General features: G+C 38.3%; 1 protein-coding gene across 1 annotated transcript in view; it reads left to right on the top strand.

The window, feature by feature from the left end:
* The window catches only part of si:ch211-225b11.1 (uncharacterized protein LOC561694 homolog), a gene marked incomplete in the record, with an annotated part of 18,207 nt that extends 669 nt beyond the window's left edge, over positions 1–17,538 (top strand). The window contains 12 exon segments of the mRNA XM_035658682.1: positions 1,179–1,315; positions 5,769–5,979; positions 6,296–6,428; positions 6,903–7,037; positions 8,602–8,705; positions 9,714–9,838; positions 11,253–11,365; positions 12,280–12,420; positions 12,534–12,633; positions 13,628–13,728; positions 13,848–14,015; positions 14,993–17,538. Coding sequence (XP_035514575.1) covers positions 1,179–1,315; positions 5,769–5,979; positions 6,296–6,428; positions 6,903–7,037; positions 8,602–8,705; positions 9,714–9,838; positions 11,253–11,365; positions 12,280–12,420; positions 12,534–12,633; positions 13,628–13,728; positions 13,848–14,015; positions 14,993–15,103 — 1,579 coding nt within the window.
* Positions 17,539–24,388: the final 6,850 nt, after the last annotated feature.

Here is a 24,388-nt window from a genome sequence, read left to right as displayed (position 1 = left end):
CAACCCGCAGCAGGGCTGAATTGGGGAATTGGATGGAGATTGTATACAAATGTATTTACAGTGAAACAGACTTCTACTTTGCATAGGTTGTGGCCACCAAAATAGCCACTAAAAACAACTTTTCTGATACCCAGGCGTGTAAAATCTACTTTTTCCACCCTGTTTTAGAGGCGTTAACTCAATTATACATGTTATACATGTATTATCATAGAGTGCCTAGTTACTGATGACAGTGTTTACAAAAACAGAATTTTACAAATGTCATAAAGGTAGAATGTATGGCTGAGATGTTGTATTGAATTGCTATATATTGTACAGGTGTACTTAATAAAGTAACCACTGGGTGTATATTGTACACAGTACCTGAATAATGATGTGTACCAATAATATTTACAAAATATATCATTAGGTTGATAAAGACACACAAATTATTGTGACTGCCCTGTTTAAAATGTATAAAGTTTTTTGGGGATGAGCATTTATAAGCAGTCACGTGCAGTGTGACTGATACATGATTTACATAAATAGAACAATAGCCTCAGTCATAACCAGGGTTATTACAACAGATACTGCATAGACAAATCCGTTTTTTTTTTTTTTTTTTTTTTTTTTTTTATTATTTTGTTTTGTTTGAAAAGGTCAAAATAGTTCTCACTCACTATTCTATTGGAGCAGTTTTTAATCAGCAAAGACATCTGTAGGTTAATGATCATAATAATTCATCATTATATAGAGGTATTATACAAGTCAATCCTTTTTTCCCCTCTGTCATGTTACAACATCATCTGTGTTGTAGCTCAGAATGACTCAGCAAGATTCACCATAGCAACAGCTGAGCTGTTGAGCTTCAGCACCGGATAAGTGAACGTGAGTTCTTTTTTAGGTGTGGTGTGTACACTAAGCCATATTTATCATGTGAGCTCAGAACATGCCCCCATCCCCCAGATTTTGTTTGGTTTGTAAGTTATTAGTGACTTGTTAAGCACTAATACAGCATTAACCAATAATAAAGCCTTTTATAACAAACCAGAAACCTATTGTACAGCAGGTATGACTTATCTAAGCAATGACACAGCACTTTAATTGTCTCCAGAGGCACTATGACTATTGACATTCTTAGGAGGAGGAGGTCAATAGTATCCTTCACCCATCTTTCTTCTTTGTTCTTCTTCTGATTCAGGTGCCTTCATGATCCCTTATCTCACCATGGTGATCCTGTGTGGCATTCCCCTGCTCTACATGGAGTTTGCTATTGGGCAGTACTCTCGTTTAGGGCCCGTGCATGCTTTCGCCAAAATCTGTCCCTTGTTTAAAGGTGAGTGACTTTTTCCTGGCCAAAGGCTCCTCTGGTGTGACGAGGACGAACATCTGATGAGTCATTCTTCCCTTTCACGTTCTTGGGGACGATACTTGCCATGTTTTTTTGTCTGGACATTGTTTTTTTTTTAATTAATGGAGTATGTATCCAAAGTTTGCCACATGTCCACGAGCTGTGCACTGTTTTGCTCATTTCTAAAATTATATATATAGTATTTTTTTCAAATACAAAGTGTCTGAGAACAAAACTAACCGGTACATCAACCTCTTGTATACTCAGATAAGATAAGAATGTCTGTGCAACTATTTATTTTAACAAGAAAAAGGACGATTTGAGTACACAGAAATACTTCCGCAAGAGAAAGTAGACCTTTCTGTCATTACTCATTTAAGCAGGAAAGAGCAATGGATATATGTCAGGGAATAAGAGTTATTACTGTATTTGTATAGTTACCATAAATATGTTACTATAATCACTACTACTACCTCAATGAACAAATAACCTCTCCAAAAAAAAGTTAATTATTAACTATCGTTCCAGAAATCCCAGTTGATCAATACAGTAAACAAAGAGCTCCACATATTTTGAACTAGACTCTTCCTGGAGAGGACTATTGGTATAAACAATGTGGTCCTATCAACTCATCCAAGTCGTTTAATGAGAGGATGACACATTTTTATGTATTTAACATTTGTAAAAAAAAAAGTGACAATACAAGATTAAAACAGAATAGATAATTGCAGTAGCTACATTAGCTGTCAATAATAGTCTGTTAGGGAGTGATTCAGTAGAAATGAAGCAATTTTGCTTAATGATAAATTGCACATTTTCGGAAATAAACACAACGTGAAAGTTATCTCTAGTTACTGTTACAAAAAAAAACAGCATGTATTTGCTCTTCCTTGACACGTGGTTGTCAGAACAAAGAACAGGAAACCTGACATGTGTGCGTAAGGACAAATCAAATACTGTATACAATACTGTATGTACATTGTATTTAAGTACAGAGTACAGTGGATTCTTCTGTGAGGGAGGAAGACAATAAAATCTGATCCTGTTTTACTCGTAAAAACCTGTGGTGATGTATCGTCATAGTGACATACTGAAAAAGAGGTCCAGCCAAGCAAATCAGTCCTCCTCCCCCCTAATGTCCTCCAGCCGTGAAACCCTCCTCTCCAGTTGAGGGGGAATCAGTAATTAATAATAACATAATAATGCATTTTATACAGTTTTCTAATGACACGTTGTTTGTCTGACTCAGTATATTTGATGCAGATCTGGATCCAAAACCAGCTTAAACTATTTTTTATTTTTATCAAAACAATATTCAGTTTGGAAGACTGTCTGTGCTGCACATTGAAGTGCTTTTTGTTGCCTTTTTTAAATGAAATCTGCCCTTTTCTGTCTGATAAATGGATTGTTTTCACATGTTGATGGATGAGAACTTGTTAAGCGGACATTTCAATCACTTTCTCATTTGACTTCTTTATCTTAATCATTTTAATTATACATTCTCCAAAATTTAATGAACATAAAATTTATATCATCCAGAAAGAAATCATGAAATCAGCTGAACCATGACGTGAATATCCTTAAATTTGATTTATTTGATTGATAATTAAGTCAAAGATGATTGACGTGCTGAATGTGCTCTCACAGTCTGCTTTGATTCTTAAAACAAATTGCAAACATCGGACAAATCATGTGGCTCAGTAGAACAAGTTGTTTGGTTAAAAGCTTGAAGTGCTTATTAAAAACATTAGACAAACCAGAAAGTTTTTTCTGTAATTTTAAATTACAGACGTATGAATGAACTGCGGACTGTGTGGACTGAGAGAGCACTGGCAGCTCATCAAACTGTCCAAATCAAACAAGAGCCCAGCCAGCAACAATAATTACTTATGGGTGTGAAATGAAAATGCTGCCTGTTCTGTTCTAACTTAAGATTTTTCTCCATAGTTTTCTTATCTCCTTAAAGACAGAGATTATCTACCCGGTCAAAACGTATGGGTCCTTCACTTGATTTATCGCTCATTTCTTCCTGGTTAATGCTCTGTGCTAAACAAGGTCCAAAAGCAGGTAGTTTTTCTCTGTATGTTCTTTTAAATGATTTCCCTGTGCAACTCAGTGCAGTTTGCTGTGATGTACCTGTGATCCATGATTTAGATTCCCACAAATATCTATCCCAAATCAACAAATATGCTCATGTTAAATTTACTGCAGCATGCTTAATCACAGCATAGAAATGTATACTTTTAATTGTTAAATGAAGGACTTGTTGATTGTCTTATTTGTCTCAGTGAAGGCGTCTAGTGGACAGGTGAGGTATGACAGGGGGATGAACTAATAAAGAAGAGATAGAAGAGGATAGCTCTAACCGATTCCCTCAATCTTTGACTGGTCTGCCTTGTTTTTGAGTTCAGCAGACTGTAATGTTTTTGACAGTTCAAAACGACGCATCACTTCCCCATCGGAGTGTGTCCAGTGTACCGGTGAAGCAGTCAACCATGTGAGCTAGATGTGTAGAGGGAGACAGGCAAACAGGCAATCACAAAGAAAGGAGCGCTTAGTGTGGATCATATACAGTGGTTCTAGCTGATCCTTGAGCTCAGAGAGGGTTTCCTTTGGTTCTGTCATTATGATGACACAGAGCTGTTTTTCAGCCATCTGTCCTTCCACTTTACCAGATAATGACACACGATCCATTGGAGCATGGCATTCCAGTCGAGTACAAAAATGTTTTCAGGAAGCAAAGTTTTTATATACTGCTGAAAAACAGGGAGCCATGTGGTTTTGTTGAAATGATAAAAATCACAAAGACACCAGTGATAACATGATGCAAAGGATTGGGAATAGTAATAGAAAAAGGAATAGTTTGACATCTTTGGAAGTTAGCTAATTCGCTTTCTTGCCAAGAGTCAGGTGAGAAGATTGAGGCCCCTCTCCAGGAATCAAAGTACAGGGGTGGTAAAATGTGCCGGGCCACCCCAGCTGCCACCTAAGTCAAAGTCAAATTCTGTCACAATTAACACATTCATTTAGTTTAATTATGAAAAAAACGTTAAGTTATTTAATGATCTGTATGACCACATTTTAGATTTAGTTTAGATTTCCTTCCTTTCCAACAAAAATGTGTGATTATGGCGATAAAATCAGCATATAATTCCCTTAAAGTCTCCATGCCACCCTGTTGCCATCCCATGAAAAGGTATCCAGGTCCATCCCTGTCCCTCTTACACTAGTATGGTAAATATGTAGCTGGAGCCAACAGCCAGTTAGCTTAGCTTAGCATAAAGACTGGAAACAAAGGAAACAGCTAGCTTGCCTACTTTGTAAGGACCAGGCTAAGACCAGTTGGTGCAACCAACCCCAGGAAATTTGGTTCGTAAATAGAATAGAAATAGTTTAGCACATAAACCCTAATAAAAGGTGTCTTTTTTTACATTTCCCTTTGTGCACAGATGAAACAAACAACATGTCGATTAGTGAGCTTTTAACATGCTGGTAGGTGGATTTTGTTACCTTTTGGACAGAGCATCTGTTTCCAGTCTTTGTGCTTAGCTAACATATTTACTGTATAAATGAGATCGGGTATCAATCTACTCATTTAACTCTCAGTGGATAAGCGTATTTCCTAAAATGTTGAACTGTTGCTTTAGTTTATATTCTGATAGCAATATGTAAGTTCTTTTTGTTGTGTCAGATAGAGCAAAAAGTAGTGCTGTTTTTCCAGAAATGACAGTTTATACAGACAAAGCAAACTTCAAATTCAATTCTTTTCAGGGAAAACATATTGAGGATACTTTCCCTTATTTAAAAAATTTTTTAGGTTTGATTCTCCCTGTCCACTCCACTGAAGTGACCTTGAGCAAAATAATGAACCTCTAACCTGCTGTAGAGGTTAAGCTCTTTTGCTGAGTCATTGCTCAGCAACAGGTGAAAAAACTAGAAAAACACGTATGGTCTACACAGGCATATACACCCCAACCTGAAATATGATAACCCAGTTTAGAACCACAGGTGTTAAAAGACTGAATAATTTATCTGTTTAATCTGTTGGAGGACTTTGATCTCACCTTTGTTCAGTTGGTCAAGAGCCTGTTATATTCACAGGCCAAATGACACAATGGAATTTCTAATCCATTGCTCCGGGAATGCCTTTTATGTGTTGCCGAGTTTTGCTTGACTTTACCTTGGCCACCACTGACCAGAGTTTAGATGATACTGGCTCTTCTCTGTTGTGTATCTTTATGCGAGACATAGGTTATACCCATAATTATAATCCCAGGCTCAAATAATTTACCCTTCCCTGCAAAGAATAAGATGAGAATGAGTGATTTAAAGTTTAACATTTTTTAAAAAAAAAGTAAACTTCTTCCCCACAGATGGGTTAATGTCTGCAGGGTCGTCTCTCACTTCGTGTCCTCTTCCCCTACGTGTCAATCTGCAGGTGTTGGTCTGGCCACAGTTGTTATCTCCTTCGTGTTCTCCACGTACTACAATGTGCTCATGAGTTGGGCACTTTTCTACCTGTTCAACTCATTCAAGGCGGTCCTCCCCTGGACGTCCTGCAACAACACCTGGAATGCCGTCGGAAACTGTTCGAGCGGTTTCCCCGGCAACAACACACACCTCCAGTCAGCCAGCCAACAGTTCTTTGAGTGAGAATAGTTTGTTTTCAACTTTCAATCATGTGGTGTTTTTCTTAACTTAATGGTTCCACATGAATACATCATTTTCTGCAAATGTTTTGGGTATATCACATGGAAAAGTCTGTACATTTAGCAAGATTTAAATCAAAACTGACTGATCAAACCTCACCCACACATTCCTGATGGAGCAGATTAGCTGAAACTTTAAACTGTTGCTAATTTAGTCATGGATATCTGATGTTATATAGAAATACAGGGGCTTTCTAAGGGGCTTTTACATTAATGACAATCACTCATTTGTATTTTTACACTTCTCTTTTTTCAGTCACAGGCTTCTGGAGAAAACCAGTGGCATTGAAGAAGCCGGTGGCCTTCGCTGGGAACTCTTTGGTTATCTCTTCATTTCCTGGGTCATCGTGTATTTATGCATATTCAAAGGAGTCAAATCTACTGGCAAGGTCAGAATAATGGCAAGATGTGTTGGTCCCATTGTTAAATTTCACTGTTCATTGTTTGAAGATGTTGTGTCCTCTGATATTTGAATATTTGTAATTCAGGAATGCAGAAGGAATACAGTATAGTCTCACATTTTCTCAAAGTGGCATTTAAAATAATAAGATCGTGGGATACTTTTTTTGTTACACACTCAGGAAGCAGATGGAAATATGTTAGTCCAAAACACACAAGACAAGCTTCAGATGCAAAACAAATATGTTTGCTCAGCCAACTCAGACTCAGGACATGATAAAATGAGACAGAGAAGTAATATACTCTAAAGTAATTCATTAACTGTCAATTTTGATAAAAAATAACCTTGTTTGGGCTTGGCTGAGATATTTTAGCAAACCACAAATCATCCTCACTGGTGTCACTAAAAACCTGCCACAGTAGATCAACTGTTCTGTTTCTGTTTTTCACTGTTTGTGTCATAGGTTGTGTATTTCACCGCTGTGTTTCCGTACTTCATCCTGTTTGCCCTGCTCATTAATAATGTGCAGCTGCCTGGAGCCAAGAATGGTATCCTCTACTTTGTGACGCCTGTCTGGAGCAAACTGTTTGAAGTGAAGGTGAGACTCTATTAATGAACGAGCACCATCAAAAAGTAGGCTACTACATAAGAGTCTGGTTAGATGCATAAACTGTATAATTAAAAATGGACGTAGTCTCCATGACATCACCGCTGTGAAGTTCAGAGTGCAGTCGGCCATGGCCGATGGCATTTTGGCAGTCCCGACTCCGCCCTAATCCGTACCCATAGAGCACGAGTGGAGCTGAGGCGGGCTGAAATATGTTCACATATGCTGTAAAGTTGAGCATTTTAATATGGGGCCTTATGGAAAATTACTCACTTCTGTAGCCAGCCTCAAGTGGCCGTTCGAGGAATTGCAGCTTTTAGCACGTACGTTTGGCTTCATTTGCCAGCCACTGGCAAATGACTGAGGTTCCTGCTTGGTTACATGTTGGTAATTATTATACAGTAGAGTTTGCTAAATGGTATCAACCTTATATTTACCTTTTCATATGTCAGAGAGTACGGAAGTGAATGCAAATTCTTAGATTGAAGCCTCTCATTATAGAGAACAGACTTTTATCATGTGTTTGCCTAAGCTTAAACAAAAGCCAGAACTGCAAAAGGGAAAGGGAAGAGGTCATTGCAACAATGAACTCAATAAACCGCTTAGGTTGAACTCAGGACACCCCTAGAAAGTGAAACATTTGGCTTTGAACATTTTAGGAAGAGCTGCCAGGATAAAATTTAAGGACAGAAAGCTAAACCTGAGTGATAGTTTCCCTCTGATGTTAAATAAAATCCAGAGCAAGTGCTTCAACTCTCCCAGGAAACTCTGCTCCAACTACAGATGGGTCTTTTTTTATACCTCTCACTAGCAAAACAAGTAAGCTGAATACTTACTGAGGTGAGAATAGCCCAACTCAAAAACTACTGTTTAGTGCTGTAAATGTGAACATCAGTGATCCTGTACATTAAACAAGAACATTAACACACTCAAAAACTGCTTGGGTGTAGTTCTAATCAGATTTGATCGTCACATTCAAATATTGCTAGATCCTGTGAGAAGAATTCAGATAAAAACACAAATACAGAAATCTCTGATGTCAATGAACCAAGACTATTCAAAGTTTAGTGAAAACTGTTTTAGTTCTTGGAGTTATTTAGCGTAAAAACTGATTGAGAAAATAGGTTTCTGGCAGCCTTTTGTGGGAGATTAATGTTTTAGATGGGGTAATAAATGTATTAAGTCTGGTTTAGGGGGTTAGTGAATTTTATGGTAGGGGGAAATATGCTAAGAATATGTTAATAAATCAAACTGTTAGATCAAAGGACTATTGTGTTAAGGAAGGTCTAAGGCATTGGAATGGGATTTACAAGTAGTACGGTTAGGAGGTGATCTTGGAGATACTGGAAGGTATATAAAATAGATCATTCCGAAAGTCTGGAGAGAACATCCATGCTGCATGTAATAAAGTGACTTGATTCATCACACCGGCCTGTCATTCTTCAGAGAACTAGCAACCGTCAATCTTTGGAAGAATTTCTCCTACACTTTAAAACTAAATTAAATGAAGCTGTACTGAAGTCAGTCCTTGTGCTCTCCTTCCTCTCTATCACAGGTTTGGGTTAATGCAGCTGCCCAGGTGTTTAACTCCATTGGAATAGCATTTGGCTCCATGGTTTCGATGGCTAGTTACAACAAGTTCAACAACAACATCCTCAGGTAAAGATGTGATGTTCTCTGTTTGGAAAAGCTGTGCTGTGTGTGACTGTCCAGCAAAATGTGCCCTAATAAAATAATGTAGATGTAGTAGTGAATTATAATGTTTTTCTGTTTGTATTGTGAATATTTATGGGACTCACTGATATGAAACTGCACAACCCAAACATGCTGATAGCATTAATAATCATTCAGTAATAAGATGAACAAAAAATGGGAATAATATCTTATCAGTTTTCCCTCAGTCTACACATAAGAGAAAAATCATATCCAAAAATATAACTGATTCACTTGCCTAAAAAAAAAAAAAAAATAATTTAATCTTTACCACAAATGACTCCAAGATCATCCACTATACACATGACAAAGTGCTGTAACAGTGCTCTCAGTCATCTGTGCTCTCAGTCATCTGTGTTGTAAGAGCAGCTTCCGTAACAGCAGAGGAACATAGTGGACAAACTGTTTATGGAAGAAGCTCCAATTTTTGGTCTTCTCTTTCTAAATTTGCTGTGTTTACTGTGGTCGTACGCTTCAGCTGCTCTCTGGAAAGGTTACTCCCATCCCGCAGAGAACTGTCTGCTGGACTCACCACCATCAACATAGCCGACCAGGGAGAAACAGAGAATGCTTGATAGGAAATTAAGAATCACTAGTTTCATTCAGAACAAGAAGAGACTGGGGTGTACAATACAGATATGCATCAATGGAGGCCTCAGCTTCTCTGTGGGATGCAGAAAATAGATCAGAAACCCTCAACTGTCCTACATTATTTCCCTGCCGCAGACAGTTTACAGTTACAGTTACTTTCATTACCAATTTTTGAATAGAAAAACTGAAAACAGCTGTCTTGATTAGGCCGATATTGTCGGAAGATATTGGCGTATTATTTCATTTTTGCAGCCCATGGAGCTGCCCCCTGCTGGCACAAGAATGCAGTCTAGTACCCTTGTTTCCCTGAGTTTCTTGAACTTATTATACTAACTATATTATTTTGTCCTCCTCCTTTCCCAGGGATGTTTTAATTGTATCATTTACCAACTCATTCACAAGCATCCTGGCTGGCTTTGTGATCTTCTCGGCTATTGGCTACATGGCTCATGTACACAACCTCCCAGTGGACAACATAGCTACAGATGGTAAGCATCAAGCCTGGAAAGTCCACACCACACTCTCATTGCTCTGTTTTATTTTAAGGGCCTAAACAAGAAGAAAGAATCAGGGACATGATGTGATGTATTAAATGACGTCAGAGTGCTACAGATGGACAAACAAATATATCCCAACCTCTGCGGTCAGCTGTAAGAACTTTGTTTTTGTTTTCATCCTCCTGGGAGCCTTTTTTTCCTTCTTTCCATGGAAAAACAAGACACAGATTTCAAGATGTGCCATTTGCATTGAATATCTGAGATGTCCAGGTCACTCAGGGATAAATAGTGGAAATGTAGAATTTCCTAATGAGGTACTGATTTTATCCACCAAGTTCAACTTACTCACCATGAGGAGTACTACTAGGAATAAAAACTGCTGTCTTGTGTGGCTCTGGAGAAACTTCCTGAAGTTTAAAAGGCAAGCACTGAAAGTATAAAACGTCATTACAAACTGTAGGGTTTACGAGCAGTGGTCCTTAAGGAGGCTGGCCGGATCTAATGAAAGACATGAGGATTGTAGAATCCAGTTTTTTGGGGGCTCAGCCCATACCAGAGACTATTATATGTCTCTTGTGTATTTCAGGGCAATACTAAATAGCTGGAGTACCCTTTTAAGTAGCTGTTGTAAATTATAGCCATACGTAGCAGCAACATGAGCACAACTTTATTGTCTGCTTGTGTGCTGTAGTGAAATCACGCGACCAAAAATTCCCATTGGTTGGTGGAGTCTTATGCAGCCAGTGAGTGCACTGCATTCATTACAAAAGTGTTTACTGAGCTAGCAAATCAAGTGAAAAGTAGTTTCATTTCCCCATAAGGCTCAATGCTATTGGGCCTCTTTTTTGCAGCCCATGGAGCTGCCCCCTGCTGGCCAATAGAAATAATGCAATTTTAAGACATTTCCGAATTGGCTTTGACACAAAAGCTCTATTCACTAATTATATACTGTCAATAGTGTATTTTCTGCCTTATTTTGAGCAATACAATCACAATACAACAATACCACTGTATTACATTTAAATGTCAAACGCAGTAGAAACAGGTTAATTGAGTTTATGGGTATTCTGTAATAAATTATTTGAAGCTGGGTTGTAAAGACTATACACAAAGGAAATTCTCCTGAGTGTCCAATAATGGATATAGGTGTAAGCTTAACCATTTAAACTACAGCTTCTGTTGATGTAGCAGGTTTAGTTTTTTTGGAAATATTGAGCTAAAACCCACAGCCTGTTAGCTTAGCATGAAAACTAGGGGGGACGGCTATCCTGGCTCTACCCTCTACTCTAAAGCTCACTAATAAACACACAATATCTCATTTGTTTAAGTGTAATTTTTGGCAGCTGAATTTGTATACATTTGCATCTTATAGAACTAACGACACATTCACTGTATTATGTTTCAGGTCCTGGTTTGGTGTTTGTTGTGTACCCTGAAGTCCTCTCCACAATGCCCGTCTTTCAGCTGTGGGCCCCTCTGTTCTTCTTTATGCTGCTGTGTCTGGGCCTGGACAGCCAGGTAAACATCTCTAACACTCCCATAAACACAGTGTGACGGAGGAGGGAAGCACGGCACTGGGGCACTGCACATTTGAAATAGGGCAGAGCGGATGTTTCATTGCTCAACTAAAAGATTTCTTGAGTGCCCATTCAAGCTGACTGTGTCTCTGTAACTGTTTACCTAACTGTGTCCATCTTTTGGCCGTGGACATGGAAATGATTACACATGCAATTCATGAGGTCAAAATAAATAAAGTGCAGCTAACCCTAACTGACTCTAGCTAGTATAAATGTACAATTACTGTGACTTTAATGTTTTTCCCTGTATTTTTACAGGTACATTAAACTACTTTACATCCCTTTCATTTCATTAAAAAAACGTCTGAGGTGATAATTACTCAAACATTTTCTCACCTCTTCCTGTCTCTAATGTATTTAAAATGGCCAAGGTACAAGTAAGTTGTTGTATAATGGAGGTGAGTTTAAGGGACTGAACTCATTCACTTCCTTTTTGCTAACAGTCCACAGGCATGCTAACACTTCTGTTAGCCTGTAGCCTACTTCTGCACAGTGGTGCTTTGAGCTAAATGCAAACATAATATGCTAATGTCCTGATAATGGTATAATGTTTAATGTGTTCACTGTCTTAGTTTAGCTTTTAGCATGCTAACGTTTGCTAATCATAACTAACAAGACTGTCATTCATATCATAATATGGCTAAATATGCTGTTTCCATGTGGGCGTTGTCTGACAACCAATATGTGTTTTAACAGCTTTGCAGTTATGATTATGCAGCTCTTTGCACAGCCTCATACCACAAACAAAACATACAAAAATGTCTCAAAGTCATAATAAATCAAGAGGGAACCACTGTTTATTCTGCAAATTGGATTACTGTTATAAACACAGTCCGTGTTTTCTTTGTGCCACAGTTTGCTACAGTGGAGGTCGCCATAACGTTCATAAAAGATGAGTTCGGCCCCACAGTTCTGCGCTTCCTGAAGAGAGAGGAGCTGCTGACTCTGGCAGTGTGCATGGTTTGCTTTATCCTCGGGCTTCCTCATGTTACAAAGGTACATTATGTAACAGCAAGACTTTTGACTCAGTGAAACTTACTGGAGGATGTGTTATTATTTAGCAATTTGGGGTTTTCTCTTCCCCTCTCTCTCTTCTCCTTCCTGCACAGGGAGGTATCTATGTGTTTCAGCTGATGGATCACTACACCGCTGTGGTTTCTCTTGTGTTTTTGGCTTTTTTTGAAGTTGTAGCTGTCTGCTGGATCTTTGGTAAGATTGCTTAAAGTTCATAAGATGTTTATGGTAAATGCTTCAGCCACCAGGATTTTCTGTGGCGGGTCAATTATTACACTAAACCTAGCATATCCACGACATAAGGAAATCTGTATTAGTGGCAGGCTCGGGTAGTAATGGATTACATATAATGGAGTTACGTAATAAGATAACCATAAAAAAAAGGTAACTGCATCTGTTACAGTTAGAGAAAAAAAAAGATGTAATTCGATTACAGTTGCATTTAGTAAACTTTAGTAGCAGGAATACCAATACATAAAATACATTTCAAGTACTTGGCCAAATAAATGAGGATAGAAACAAACAAACAACAAAGGTAATGTGCCGGCGGGCCTAATCTCCTCGGGCAGGCAGTTCCAGAGCCTAGGGGCCATGACAAAATGCCCTGTCGCCCTTAGTCACCAGCCGTGACCTAGGAACAGCTAACAAGGGCAGGCTTGAGGATCTCAGAATATGATTGTGAGCGTAGAGAGTTAAGAGCTTGTCATGTAACTGGGGGCTATGACATGTTGTGGTCTGGGCCGCTCTGGTCTCTAGTGAAACATAGCTAATATTACCAATTCGTTATCATGGTCTCTATTGAAGAAATGCTTCCCTTGCTTCCCTGCGTGGAAATTTCACCATTATTTTGTCTTTAAAGCAAAAAAATGGGAACAACAACACAATACAGTACAAGTTCTTCCTTCCAGCTGTGAAAATGGTCCACAGGCTTCATGAAAAGCAATCTTTTCTCTAAAAATATTTTTTGATATTAAAAATCCTCATTCTGTTGTGTTATAGAATAGTAAAAGTAATCTTCTACATATTTCTGTTTTTGTGTCTTTATTTGCATATTTTTTATGTTGAGGTATCATTAATTATTATTATTAGGTTACTGATTACATTTTTGTAACAAGTAGTTATTGTATGGGTAACATTTTTAAAGTAACCCTTCTAATCCTGGTTGTCCTGTCTTTTTTTTTTCTATCAGGTGTCCCAAGAATCTCTTTAATGATTGAGAGGATGCAAGGAAAAACCCCTAACATCTACTTTCGTCTCTGTTGGCTGCTGCTCTGTCCTGTGTTGGTGCTGGTGAGGTTTACCCTAAATAAAATCACCACAGTTTCTATTATTGCTTAGTACAATAATTTGAATAATGATGGTTGTTTAATGTAGTTTTAACGCTATCCTTTCCCTCCTTCCCTTCATAGGTTATACTGATCTCCAGCATTGCCCAGTACACTCCAGCTCACTATGGGAAGTACAAATATCCATTATGGGCTGAATGGCTGGGCTGGGGCGTCTCACTGGTCTCCATAGTATGGATCCCACTTGGAGCAATTCAAGAGATTTATAACAACAAAGGCTCATTTCTTCAGGTGAGTACAAGACACATATTTAGACGAGTAACTGTGGAAATCAGGCAATAGAAGACGGTGATTTTTATGAACTGTTTTAGCATTTGAGTGCTCCTCTGCACAGCTGTGACTCCCTGCCCCTCGCCCCACAGATTTGATTTTACCCCATTGCACCTCGATTCCCTGTGCTGAGAAATGTTCTTATTTGTTTTCTTCCCTAACGTACCCAACCTGTCACCCTCTTAGCTTAAACAAGACTAAAAGTTTGAAGCCACGCTAACGGCTCAGTGCTTTGAATAACAGTAAATGCTAACGTCGGCATGCTAACATGCTAAAATCATACTGATGTTTAGCAGGTATAAAGTTTACCATCATAGTTTTGATTGTTAGCATGCAGCATTTGTTAATTAGCACAAAATCATGTATTGAAGTATTTCAAGGAATCAAGGAAATGTATTTACACAAGGTTTTATAACAAAATGTTTGCAGTCCTTTCATGCTACACACATAGAAAAAGAAATATTATATATATAGCTGAAGAGGCTGAATGTCATGTTGTGCAGTTGTGCAAGTATAAAGTAAATTCATCCTGAAGGGGACCTAAATGTGTACCAGATTTTAGGACAGTCCATCCAATAGTTGGCCAGACATTTCACTAAAAAACAAAAATGTCAACCTCATGGTGGTGCTAGAAGAAAAGTCAGGGGATCACGAATGTCATTCAAATACGTAGTGTGGAAACCATGAATGCCTATAAAAAGATTTATGCTAATCCATGGTGTGAGATTATTCTCACAGCTTTCTTGTACCAGAATTGAATGGCATACCAATCATCTAATAGTTGATGAGATATTTAAGTCTGGACCAAAGTGGTGGACCCACACACCAACACTTTGCCACTGGGTATTACCGAGTAGTCAATTTTACCAATTGTACCATTTTTCTCTTTGTATATGTGCCTGAGCTGTTTCTAAAATGTTGTCTTCTTCAACCCTCAGAGACTTAAAACAGCAATGACCTCCACAATAGACCTGGATGCTGAGGATTCCCTGCCAGAGAAACAAAACCTAAACCCAGCGTCTGAAACCTTGATCACTTCAGTGGCATGACCAGGAATATAGCCAAAGCCATGTCTAGTAATCGTTACAAACCAAACCTTGTCATACGGTGTTGAATAAGGGTGCTGTTTTTGTGATGTAGAACTGTATTTATAGTCTTTACGTCTGTATCATTGATTATAATTCTATCATATTTGCTCTACCATAGGATGGACTGGAGTGCCGTATCTTAAACCTACATGTATAGTACTTTAAAAAAGTAATCACATGAAAACACCCTTCACTTTGTGCAAAGTGTGTAATGAAAATCTGAGATTTTGTCCTCCAACTAAAGGTCAATTAATTTAATTTAATATAATTTAGGTAAGAGTGTCCTGTCTTTACTATGCAGGTGCCAATCCCAACCAAAGATTTCTAATGATTCCCCCATTTTGGTTGATTAATCAGTGAAAATGTCTGGTGTATGCAGTGACGTTTTCTCTTGCAATGTGTGATAGACGTCAGTGAGTTTGTGTGGTGTAAGAGTTTATTACTCATCTATGGCAGAGGCAATCGGGAGCTTATTAACTTTTTTGTTTAATACATCTGTAGACTAAATCCTTTTAATCAAACACTTCACAGAAACCTCTAAATGCTGCAGGAACATGCAGTCCTATTTGTCCACAACCAGTGTTATCTTTGTGGGCCAACCCATAATGCATTGTGCCGTTTTTTAACATTCGCTAATGTTCACTTCCCTCATGTACAATAGTGAGTTAGTGAGTGATGCGATGAGGGCAGCAAGTTAATGTTATACCCAAGTGTCCTGAACTGAAAAAATGAACGTAAATCAGCGCTTGGAGTTTTTGACCTTTACAGGCTGAAGAATGAGTTTATATTATTTCGTAGTAATGCATTTGACTTTTTTTTGGAGCAGGCAACTCAGTTTTAGAGATTATAAGAGGTGCTTTTGATCTACGTCTTTGAAGTGGAATTTGGCTAATTAAGGCAGATAATCTGCGGGAGGGCAACATTTATCTGGTAATCTGGAAACTCTCCATTCAGAATCCCATATTCTATTGACCCAAAACCTGCAGTTAATCACTGACTGTTTTATCTTGCGCTTCTTAACCGAAAAGGAGGCCAAAAAGTTTACCATGGTGGAAACATAATTTATTTTACTCAAGCTTTAACTTTGAGATTGTACTGTAGTGTTAAGTGATGTTTTAATGGTTGACCTCTCTGAGAGCAGGAGGAGTTAGTTTGAACCAGATCCTGTAAAGTCTAAATGCTATCTAACACAGGGTGAAAAGGGCTCAGACAGTGTTGGAACTGTAAGCTTTGAGTTAATATGTTGTGTAGACAATCTACCTCAACTGGAAACGACCAGAGGACATATGTGTAAACGGGGAAAGTCACACTTTTATACACTCAGATTGTCTAAAATGTGCCCTACTAAAAGTGCATTATTGGCCTGGTACCTTATTAAACTAACCCTTATTTAGGAGTGCCTTTTATCTTAAGTACTGACACATAGCACGCACAATAAACACTGAAACTGAATATGATTTTAAAATGATGCAAGAAACAATTAATTAAGATATTTCTCAACAATTATATCACTCCAGTTGTGTATTTGTTTTCATAACCTGTAGGTTGAGGAACATAATTAATCTTTGTCCTTTTTTCTGTATCAATGTTACCTGCCTCAAGTGCCTTTCATGTTCTTTTTTTTTAAATTTTTTAGATAATCTATGTTTAATTAGACAACCAAAACATTTATTTAAGATATTTCATACTGTATATGTTGTTGTAAGCTACATTATTTTACTTTGTCATGAATTGTATCAGATGTACCAGGACGATTTAAAACACAATAGGTCCCTGTTTACCCTTTTTAGTATTTGCTGTTTTAATATGAACTCAAATACAAATTGTAATGGGCCATTAATTAAATTACTTTTTGCTTAGAAATGTACGAAGTCTGGGTTATTTGAATAACAGGAGCTGGGAAACCGTGTACCATGACGTGCTGACATATCAACCTGCTTGCTGATTTCGCTGATTAGTTTCAGTTTATCCTCTCAGCCTTATTGATCAGTGACGTCAGCTGCTGCAGTTTGCGGAGTCTTTGCTGTATGAAACAAGACTACCCCTCCCTCATCTCAAATATCCTCTTAAAATATCACAAGCACATTTAAAATCTGAATGCTGTTTCATGCTATTCCACTGTCGGTGTTCTCACATTTACACTGTAACAGTGAGCATCCGACTTTATACAAAAGAACTAAATTTGTAGAGTGAGACAGTTTTTTCTTTTATTTCAACACTAAAAACGTGTCTTTTCATGTTTCATGTTTGTGTTTCAAGATTCAACAAATCTCTTTACCAAATTTATTGTTGATTTTTCATATCAATGTATGTTTCTTACTATTTTTATCATTTTTCTACTGTGTTGGGATTTGTAGTGTCTAACATTTTGTTAAATAAAAAGCCTTCATTTTTGCTCTGGCATCAGTGAATAACTTGTTACTGTCGTCTGGATTACTACCTCAAAGAGTCACTGGGTGGCAGCAGAGCAGCAAAAAAAAAAAAAAGATGCAATGGAGGGGCTTGAGGAAATATTTGCATGACTGAACTGCTTCACTTTTTCCACTCAGCAATACCAAAACTGCTTTATCTGCTGTACTGCAACATATACATTAAATCAATTATTTTATGGCAGATCGTTCAATGGTTTCTTCACAAAATATTTCAGCAAGGGGAAACTGAGGCAGGAGTTACTACTTCTCTCCTCTGTACTCTTCTTTTCTCACTTATCCTATTATTTTCTTGTTTCTTCTCCATATGTGCATACCTGTGCCTGAGTCATTGTGCAGCAACAAGAACAGGATTCTCACCAGAGCGTGGTCCTTTAATTTAATTTAAATTAATTCAGTTTGATTAAATTCTGATCAATTCAAATCCATGTAAGTAATTCAGTCAAAAGCAGTTCAAAGTTCAAATAAATTCAACTCAGTTTAGTTTCAGAGAGAAAAAAACCCAATTCAATGTCAAGTTGAAGAAGAAAACCACTTACCTAGAGACTTACTTTCACTCTCTGCCACCTGCTGCCAAACAGTTTCCTCCTATTCATCAAAAGCCTTTTCACTTCAGCTCAGAGCTGCTACATTACAGCCAAGGCTCACTGGGTGCTTCAGGTGTTTTAGGTGTTTTCAGGGGGCAAAGACTTACTGGATGCTTGAGGTTGGTTAGAACCCTCAGCAGCTGTCTTAAGGTGATCTTGGTGGGATCATCTGACAGACACAGTGTTCCTCCTCTGACCCCTGGGGTCTAGGGTGGCCTTCCAATGGAGAAAACAGCCAAATAGGCTGCCGTACATGCTAGAAATGGAGTTGGCCTCAATGTGCCTCTGAATGGTTAAATAGTCAATAGTTACCTGTGGTTTCCTTTATATTTTAAATCTGTGTCACATGGAACTGTTTCACTGTAAATGCACACTTGAGCCTCACTGCAGTGAGTATGCCACTGTGTATATAAGGGGGTGTATACATATGAGAGTTTAGAATTGGGTTGATGCTTTCATTTAAACTGCTTGCCAGCAACATCAGAACATATATTTTCAACGACGGCACTGGGAACTCTACCAGTAACACCCGCTTGGAGAAAGCTGCAGAAAGTGTAAAAGAGAGCAGAGCCAGGACAAATCTGAATGCAGTGATCTAAAAGGTTTGGAAGTTAATTAGACCCTTGTCGTTGAGTGGTGCTGCAGCATCGCCCTTAGCAGAACTGTACGTTAATCAATACCCCCTTCCTGCTTCCCTCATGACAGAATGTATCATGGGCACTAAATTAGCGCTCAGAGCGCTGTTTGATCGATAGCCATAGACAGTGTAGCCCAAGGGGCAGTAAATTAATGGTTATATATGGCAGAGGGGAAGTGTTTGTGGGTCTGAATTGACAATGAAGGGGGAGATGGGTCACTATCTAACTCCTGTTGTGGGGTGTGAAGACGTTAATCTGTGCCAGGCAAAGAGTTAAACCAACTGCTTAGAATCGTGCTGGATCTGTTTCAGCTCTTGTCTGTGTGCACACACATACAGCCTCATGAGTGTGTAATAACTGTGCTAGAAAAAGAGGCGCAAAAACTGGCACGCTGCCTGTGAAGAAACTTAAAATGGCACAATATTCTCTCCCTTGTGAGAATTTAAGGTTTCTTTTACTCCCTCTCCCCTGTTGTTCCTCTATCAGTGCTCTTGTTCTCTTGTTCATGATTTTTACTTGCAGTGTACCGTGTGAAGAGAAGAGGATGCCATCTGTTTTAATTTGAATGAGTGGGCATAAGCGTGTGTGTGCGAAGATGATAAAGTAAAAGAAGCAGAGATCAAGGTTGATTAAATACTGCTGCTGGTCCTGGGTGTGAAGCTGGGAATAATATGAAGTGCTACATCCAAAGAGGGGAGTTTTAACCTCATCATTAACCGCTGCACCCCCATACAGAACGGCTCCATCTTGATGATACGACTGCAGCACTCGGTGCTTCATCTGAGGAATCCACAGCAGCTGCTACATGCTTTCTTTAAGCTAATTGAGGTCACATATGCTTGTGAGGAGGATATCACACGTATATGTATAGCTAAAAAAACATGTGTCTCTTGAGAACATTATAGCTGAAGTGACAGCAATGTAAATTTGTGTGTGGTTCATTCACCAGAGTTTGAAAGGTCATGTGTCCTGATGGTTATCAGTTCTGTTGGGTAAACATCTCAAGCTAGCAAGCATTTTTGTTATTAACCGAAAACCCCACAAAGTTAACATATGTATCAATGAATGCACTAGACCTAAATGTATTTAATGAAGCTTGAATGCTATTGTTCTTCATTGTTGTATTGCACAAATGTCTGTTCAGTGCTGAAAAAAGCTTTAAAGACATGTATTTTATACCTTAGCTCTCATAAAGTACAGCACTGCATAGAATTGTAAATCCTTTTGTAATCTTACCACTTTTTCAGTGGTAACTTTTTCAAGTCAAGTCAAATCAGCGCCACAAATCAGATATCTACGACAGTCGATCTTGGTGTCAGTTGACATGAGCTCATTTAGCATCAGCTATTATTTTTCTTCCATTAAAAAACATCAATTCACAAACATGAAGTACACAATCATATCTGTTCCTGGATTCACTGGTCAACACACTGCTCTGTTTTTGTGCAGTATTGTATTATTTAATTTCTCAGATGCATTTTTACACTATTATCTAGTTTCCTTGACTTCAATGCACGTTTTCACTCCACAGAAACAAATCTCAGAACAAATCTCTCTACTGCAATGCTCATTAACGACTTGCTCTCTTTTGTGGTTTATTTGATGTGCATTTAGCTGCACAGTCTGCAGGCAGTGCAGGCAACACAATCAGCATAGAAAGAACATGTAAAACAAAGGTTCAAAGGTTTGTATACATTGCAGAGGATAAGGATGTAAACTGCTGGTAACTTAAATCCCACTAGCTTTGAAATAAATTCAGCCTCTGTCATATGCTCAGCCTATTCAAAGGTTTAACGTGGCAGTCTTTTTATTTATGCATACAGGATTTGTCCAGTATGTCTGAATAAGCATATTTGTTTATTTATGTTTTCCATTTGAACTCATTAAAATGCTAATGAGTATATCTTGCCAACTATTCATATGCAGATAAGAGCTTTTGAGGCTCGGATGCTACAGTGTGCCCCTGCTGCACCAGTTGCCTTTGTTTAATGAGGATTTTTTGGAGCTTTCTTTCAGACTGTTTGGGATGTGCATACATAACCAGTCTGCTCCTAAATAGAGCTCACCTCCTGCTGGTAATGAGGCCACAGCTCAAGGCATTAGTTGGCCTTTCTCCCAAAAAACTGCTGTCATATGTTTATGGAGAGTCCAGTTTCTTTTCAAGCAACAGAGAAGATGGTGCGTTCATATCGCTTTTTTATTGCTCATTTATTGTCACTATCCAACGTTTTCTGCTGAGTCTAAACAGTCACCACATTATACCTGCACACTAACTAGATCAGCAATATTTCACTGAATTGTGAACATGTATTTTAGATATGAAATATTTAATATGAACATTGTTTTGCGATATCCCTTTCGGGTTAGTGAATTGGCTTATTTATATACATACACACACACAATAGATATAATATGTCCTTAAAAAGTCTTATGATTGAGCTAGAGGCTGAATGTGACTGAGTTTGGAGTCATGTGGGGTCTGTGCAGATCTCCCTGAATACGCCTGGACTCAGAACTGATAGCTTTCCAAATAATGAATTCTCTACAATCAGGGGGTCCTGCCTTGTGCATCCTGGAGGATGGCATAAAAAAAGCAGCAGTGCTGCTGCTCTTTCAAAGAAACTTCCCGTGAAGAATTTCATTGGATTTTGGACGAGGCTGGAATAGATTATGTAGGGGTGGGCATATATAAGAGAAGTTTGTGTTATATCTCCCAAAATGCCTGATATTTTTTCTGTGTATCACCACAATAAATGTTCTTTTTTGTTGTGTCTTTGAATGCAGGAAGAAACGGCTTCTGTCATGCTAACCTAATGAGGCTGTACAGGAATTTCAATATCTCTAGTCTGCTTTCATAAAGCTGGCAGGGAATTGAATTTGGCCCTGAGGTTGATTAATCTCCTGCATGCCTTTCTACATTTGCACCTCTTTCAACTTGAAGATGGTGCTATGTGTGCCTTTATTCAATTTAAATGGATTTTTGTAAAACACTATCCTAGTCCAATCTGTCATGTTCTTTTTACACTCCCCAAGTATGGCCCCTTTGTTTGCACGGTATTGTTAACCTCTCTCTTGTGATTTATTTTCCTTCCAATGTACCACACAATGAAGCACCTGCCTTACTAACATTTGTATCAATCAAATAATGGATATTACAGTGTTTTCTTTCCCCTCTGAGGCATAAATATGTTTTTACTGGATGACTAAGATTAGTATAAGTGCTTTTAAAAAGTAAAAGCAGTGAAGGTCCAAGCGTTGATCCCTGGAGGACACCTAAAGAAAAGAAGTCCAGTTGATTTTTTGATTTCCATATGTCCTTCAATCCGTATGACTGACAAGTAAAGGACTCAGTATGCTTCAACAAAATCACTTGTGTGTTTATGGTTGATAGGCGAGGTAAGAAGGTTTGAACTCAAACTCAGTCTCTTTTTTTTCATTATTCACACAAAAGTCTAAAAGTGTGCAGCATTCATTGTTTTGATGCAACAAAGACACGTGAGAGACACAGAATTCTTGGTGAGAGACTGTGGAAACAGTTGGGATGTAGCCAGGAGGAAGTCAAAGTGGAGTGGAATATCAATTCGTCAAGGCCAAAAAAACAAAGGATACACCCGGGGAAAGTTGAAAGCTCAAGGGGAGGGGACGCAGCCTGCTCTGTATGCCAAGTTGTCCTGCTTGTGTACGTTTATTAAACACAGATTGTGATTATATATTAACAAAAACATAGTTATGCATATTATATTACATTTCTGCCAATAGATCCTCCTGAAGGTTACACACTGGACCTTTAATGTTGCTCAGCTGGAGGGGCTTTGGTGTCTGTATTTGAATATTCAAGAGTAAAGACCAGCATCTAACCGAACCGTCATTTGCAGGTACGTTTTACATGCTCTTTACTGTGCTGCAGCTGAGCAGCTAGTTAGCTATTCAGCCTGACATTCGCAGTAAACTTTTTCACTGTGAATATTTGTTTGGTTGCTCGTTTAACAAGCTGAGGCACAAGATAGGGCACGTTGTTCATGTTTGTAAGTTAGATAAGAAGGACATTTTGTCAGGAATGGGGTTGTTGTTCAAAGTCTGTGCCTGTATCTGTATCTTGTGTAGCAGACTGCTGTCTGCCTTAGTGTGTCCATCTGCTCTGATCGAAGGGTGATGTTACTGTTTTGTGCAAGATTTGATTAAAATGACTCCTTTTGGTTTTCAGATGTTTGTGATTTACAGAGCAGATATGTGCAGACAAAAAAAAATTAAAAAATCAGTTAGACTATAGGGCACGAGCCAGGGATGTGCCACCCGTTGACTGTGTCAAACAAACAACAGTGTTGATTCCTGTATCCTATTGATTTATTGATTATTTATTTTTACTGTGTTGTGTGTCAACATGAAACAAACACAGAAATTAACTTTCTTCCTTTTTGAGGTCATCTAAATTTATTTCTGGTGACAGTGGCAGGAAAAGACAGAAGTGAAGAAGGGTGTCACTGAGATGAATTGCACCATGAAGTGGGTCAACTCTCCTGGGCATGCTCGGAATGGATAATGGTGACACAACTGAGCTGCCATTTGACAGCTACCTCGAAATCTATATTATTATTTTTCATTCAGTCTCAATAAACAACAGATACACGAAGAAACTAGAATGTGAGCTCTCAGAACGAAAATGCTTACTTATGCTAGTCAGTAAACGCATTTTAAAAAATGCAGGCGACAAAGTTGGTAGTTAGATCATTGTATGTGGACATTGCCATGAGTTTGGACATGTCTGTATGTGGGAATGATTTTCAGTGATGTATAATTACAAGTAAAGGGCTGGTGTTCTGGGCCTGGCTAAACAATTTGACACCCTGCAATTTCCTAAAGAGACACAAACCCCAATTACCAGAATAAGTTCTTATTACAGGGCGTTTAAAAACAAACAAACCTTTCAATGAGTGCAGGAAAAAAAAAAGTAAAGTAGGTTAATGCACTGTAGGTTAGGGATTGGCAAATGTGTTAAAGTCAATAAATTGGTTTTGGATCGGAGAGCATCATCGCGATTAGTTTTCACAACACATAGAGTAATTATAATTTTCTAGCCTCATTATTTTTCTCAGCCAGGGATAATGTTGCAGCAGTGTTCTGTAATATTCTTCACTGTGGTGTTGACACTATTGCTCAACTTCACTTAGGAAGAAGGTTACTTAAAGTTAGGAGCAAGGTTACTTAAAGACGGTATTTTTAAATTCAGGAAGTGGATTTATGTAAAGTACCCTATCTCCAATTAATCTCACATTTAAAGTCAGACAGTGAGATATTTGAATTGGTATTTGAGGCAGTTTCTTTTTAGTTGTCATCCCCAGAGGTCATTTAGAAATAGTTTAACTCTGGATTTCCTCCAGTGACATCAAACAGCCTCAAATGAATTCCTAAAAGCGTGGGAATCCAAACATATTCATCTCATTTATCAAGTAGTTGTTGCAATATTTGCCACAGTCTGTCCTTAAAACTTCCTCTAATGTTCCAGTTTTCTAGCTGTTTTTTTCTAAAAGAGATAAACTGAATGGAATATCCCCCTGCTATCTCTCTTTCAGTTAAAACACACACACTACCATC

This window comes from Morone saxatilis, unplaced genomic scaffold, assembly GCF_004916995.1.
Source record: "Morone saxatilis isolate NCDOM2014 unplaced genomic scaffold, NCSU_SB_2.0 Contig16, whole genome shotgun sequence".
NCBI classification, from domain to species: domain Eukaryota; kingdom Metazoa; phylum Chordata; class Actinopteri; family Moronidae; genus Morone; species Morone saxatilis.
Note: the sequence above shows the minus strand (reverse complement) of the source record. Positions and strands in the feature narration are given on the sequence as shown.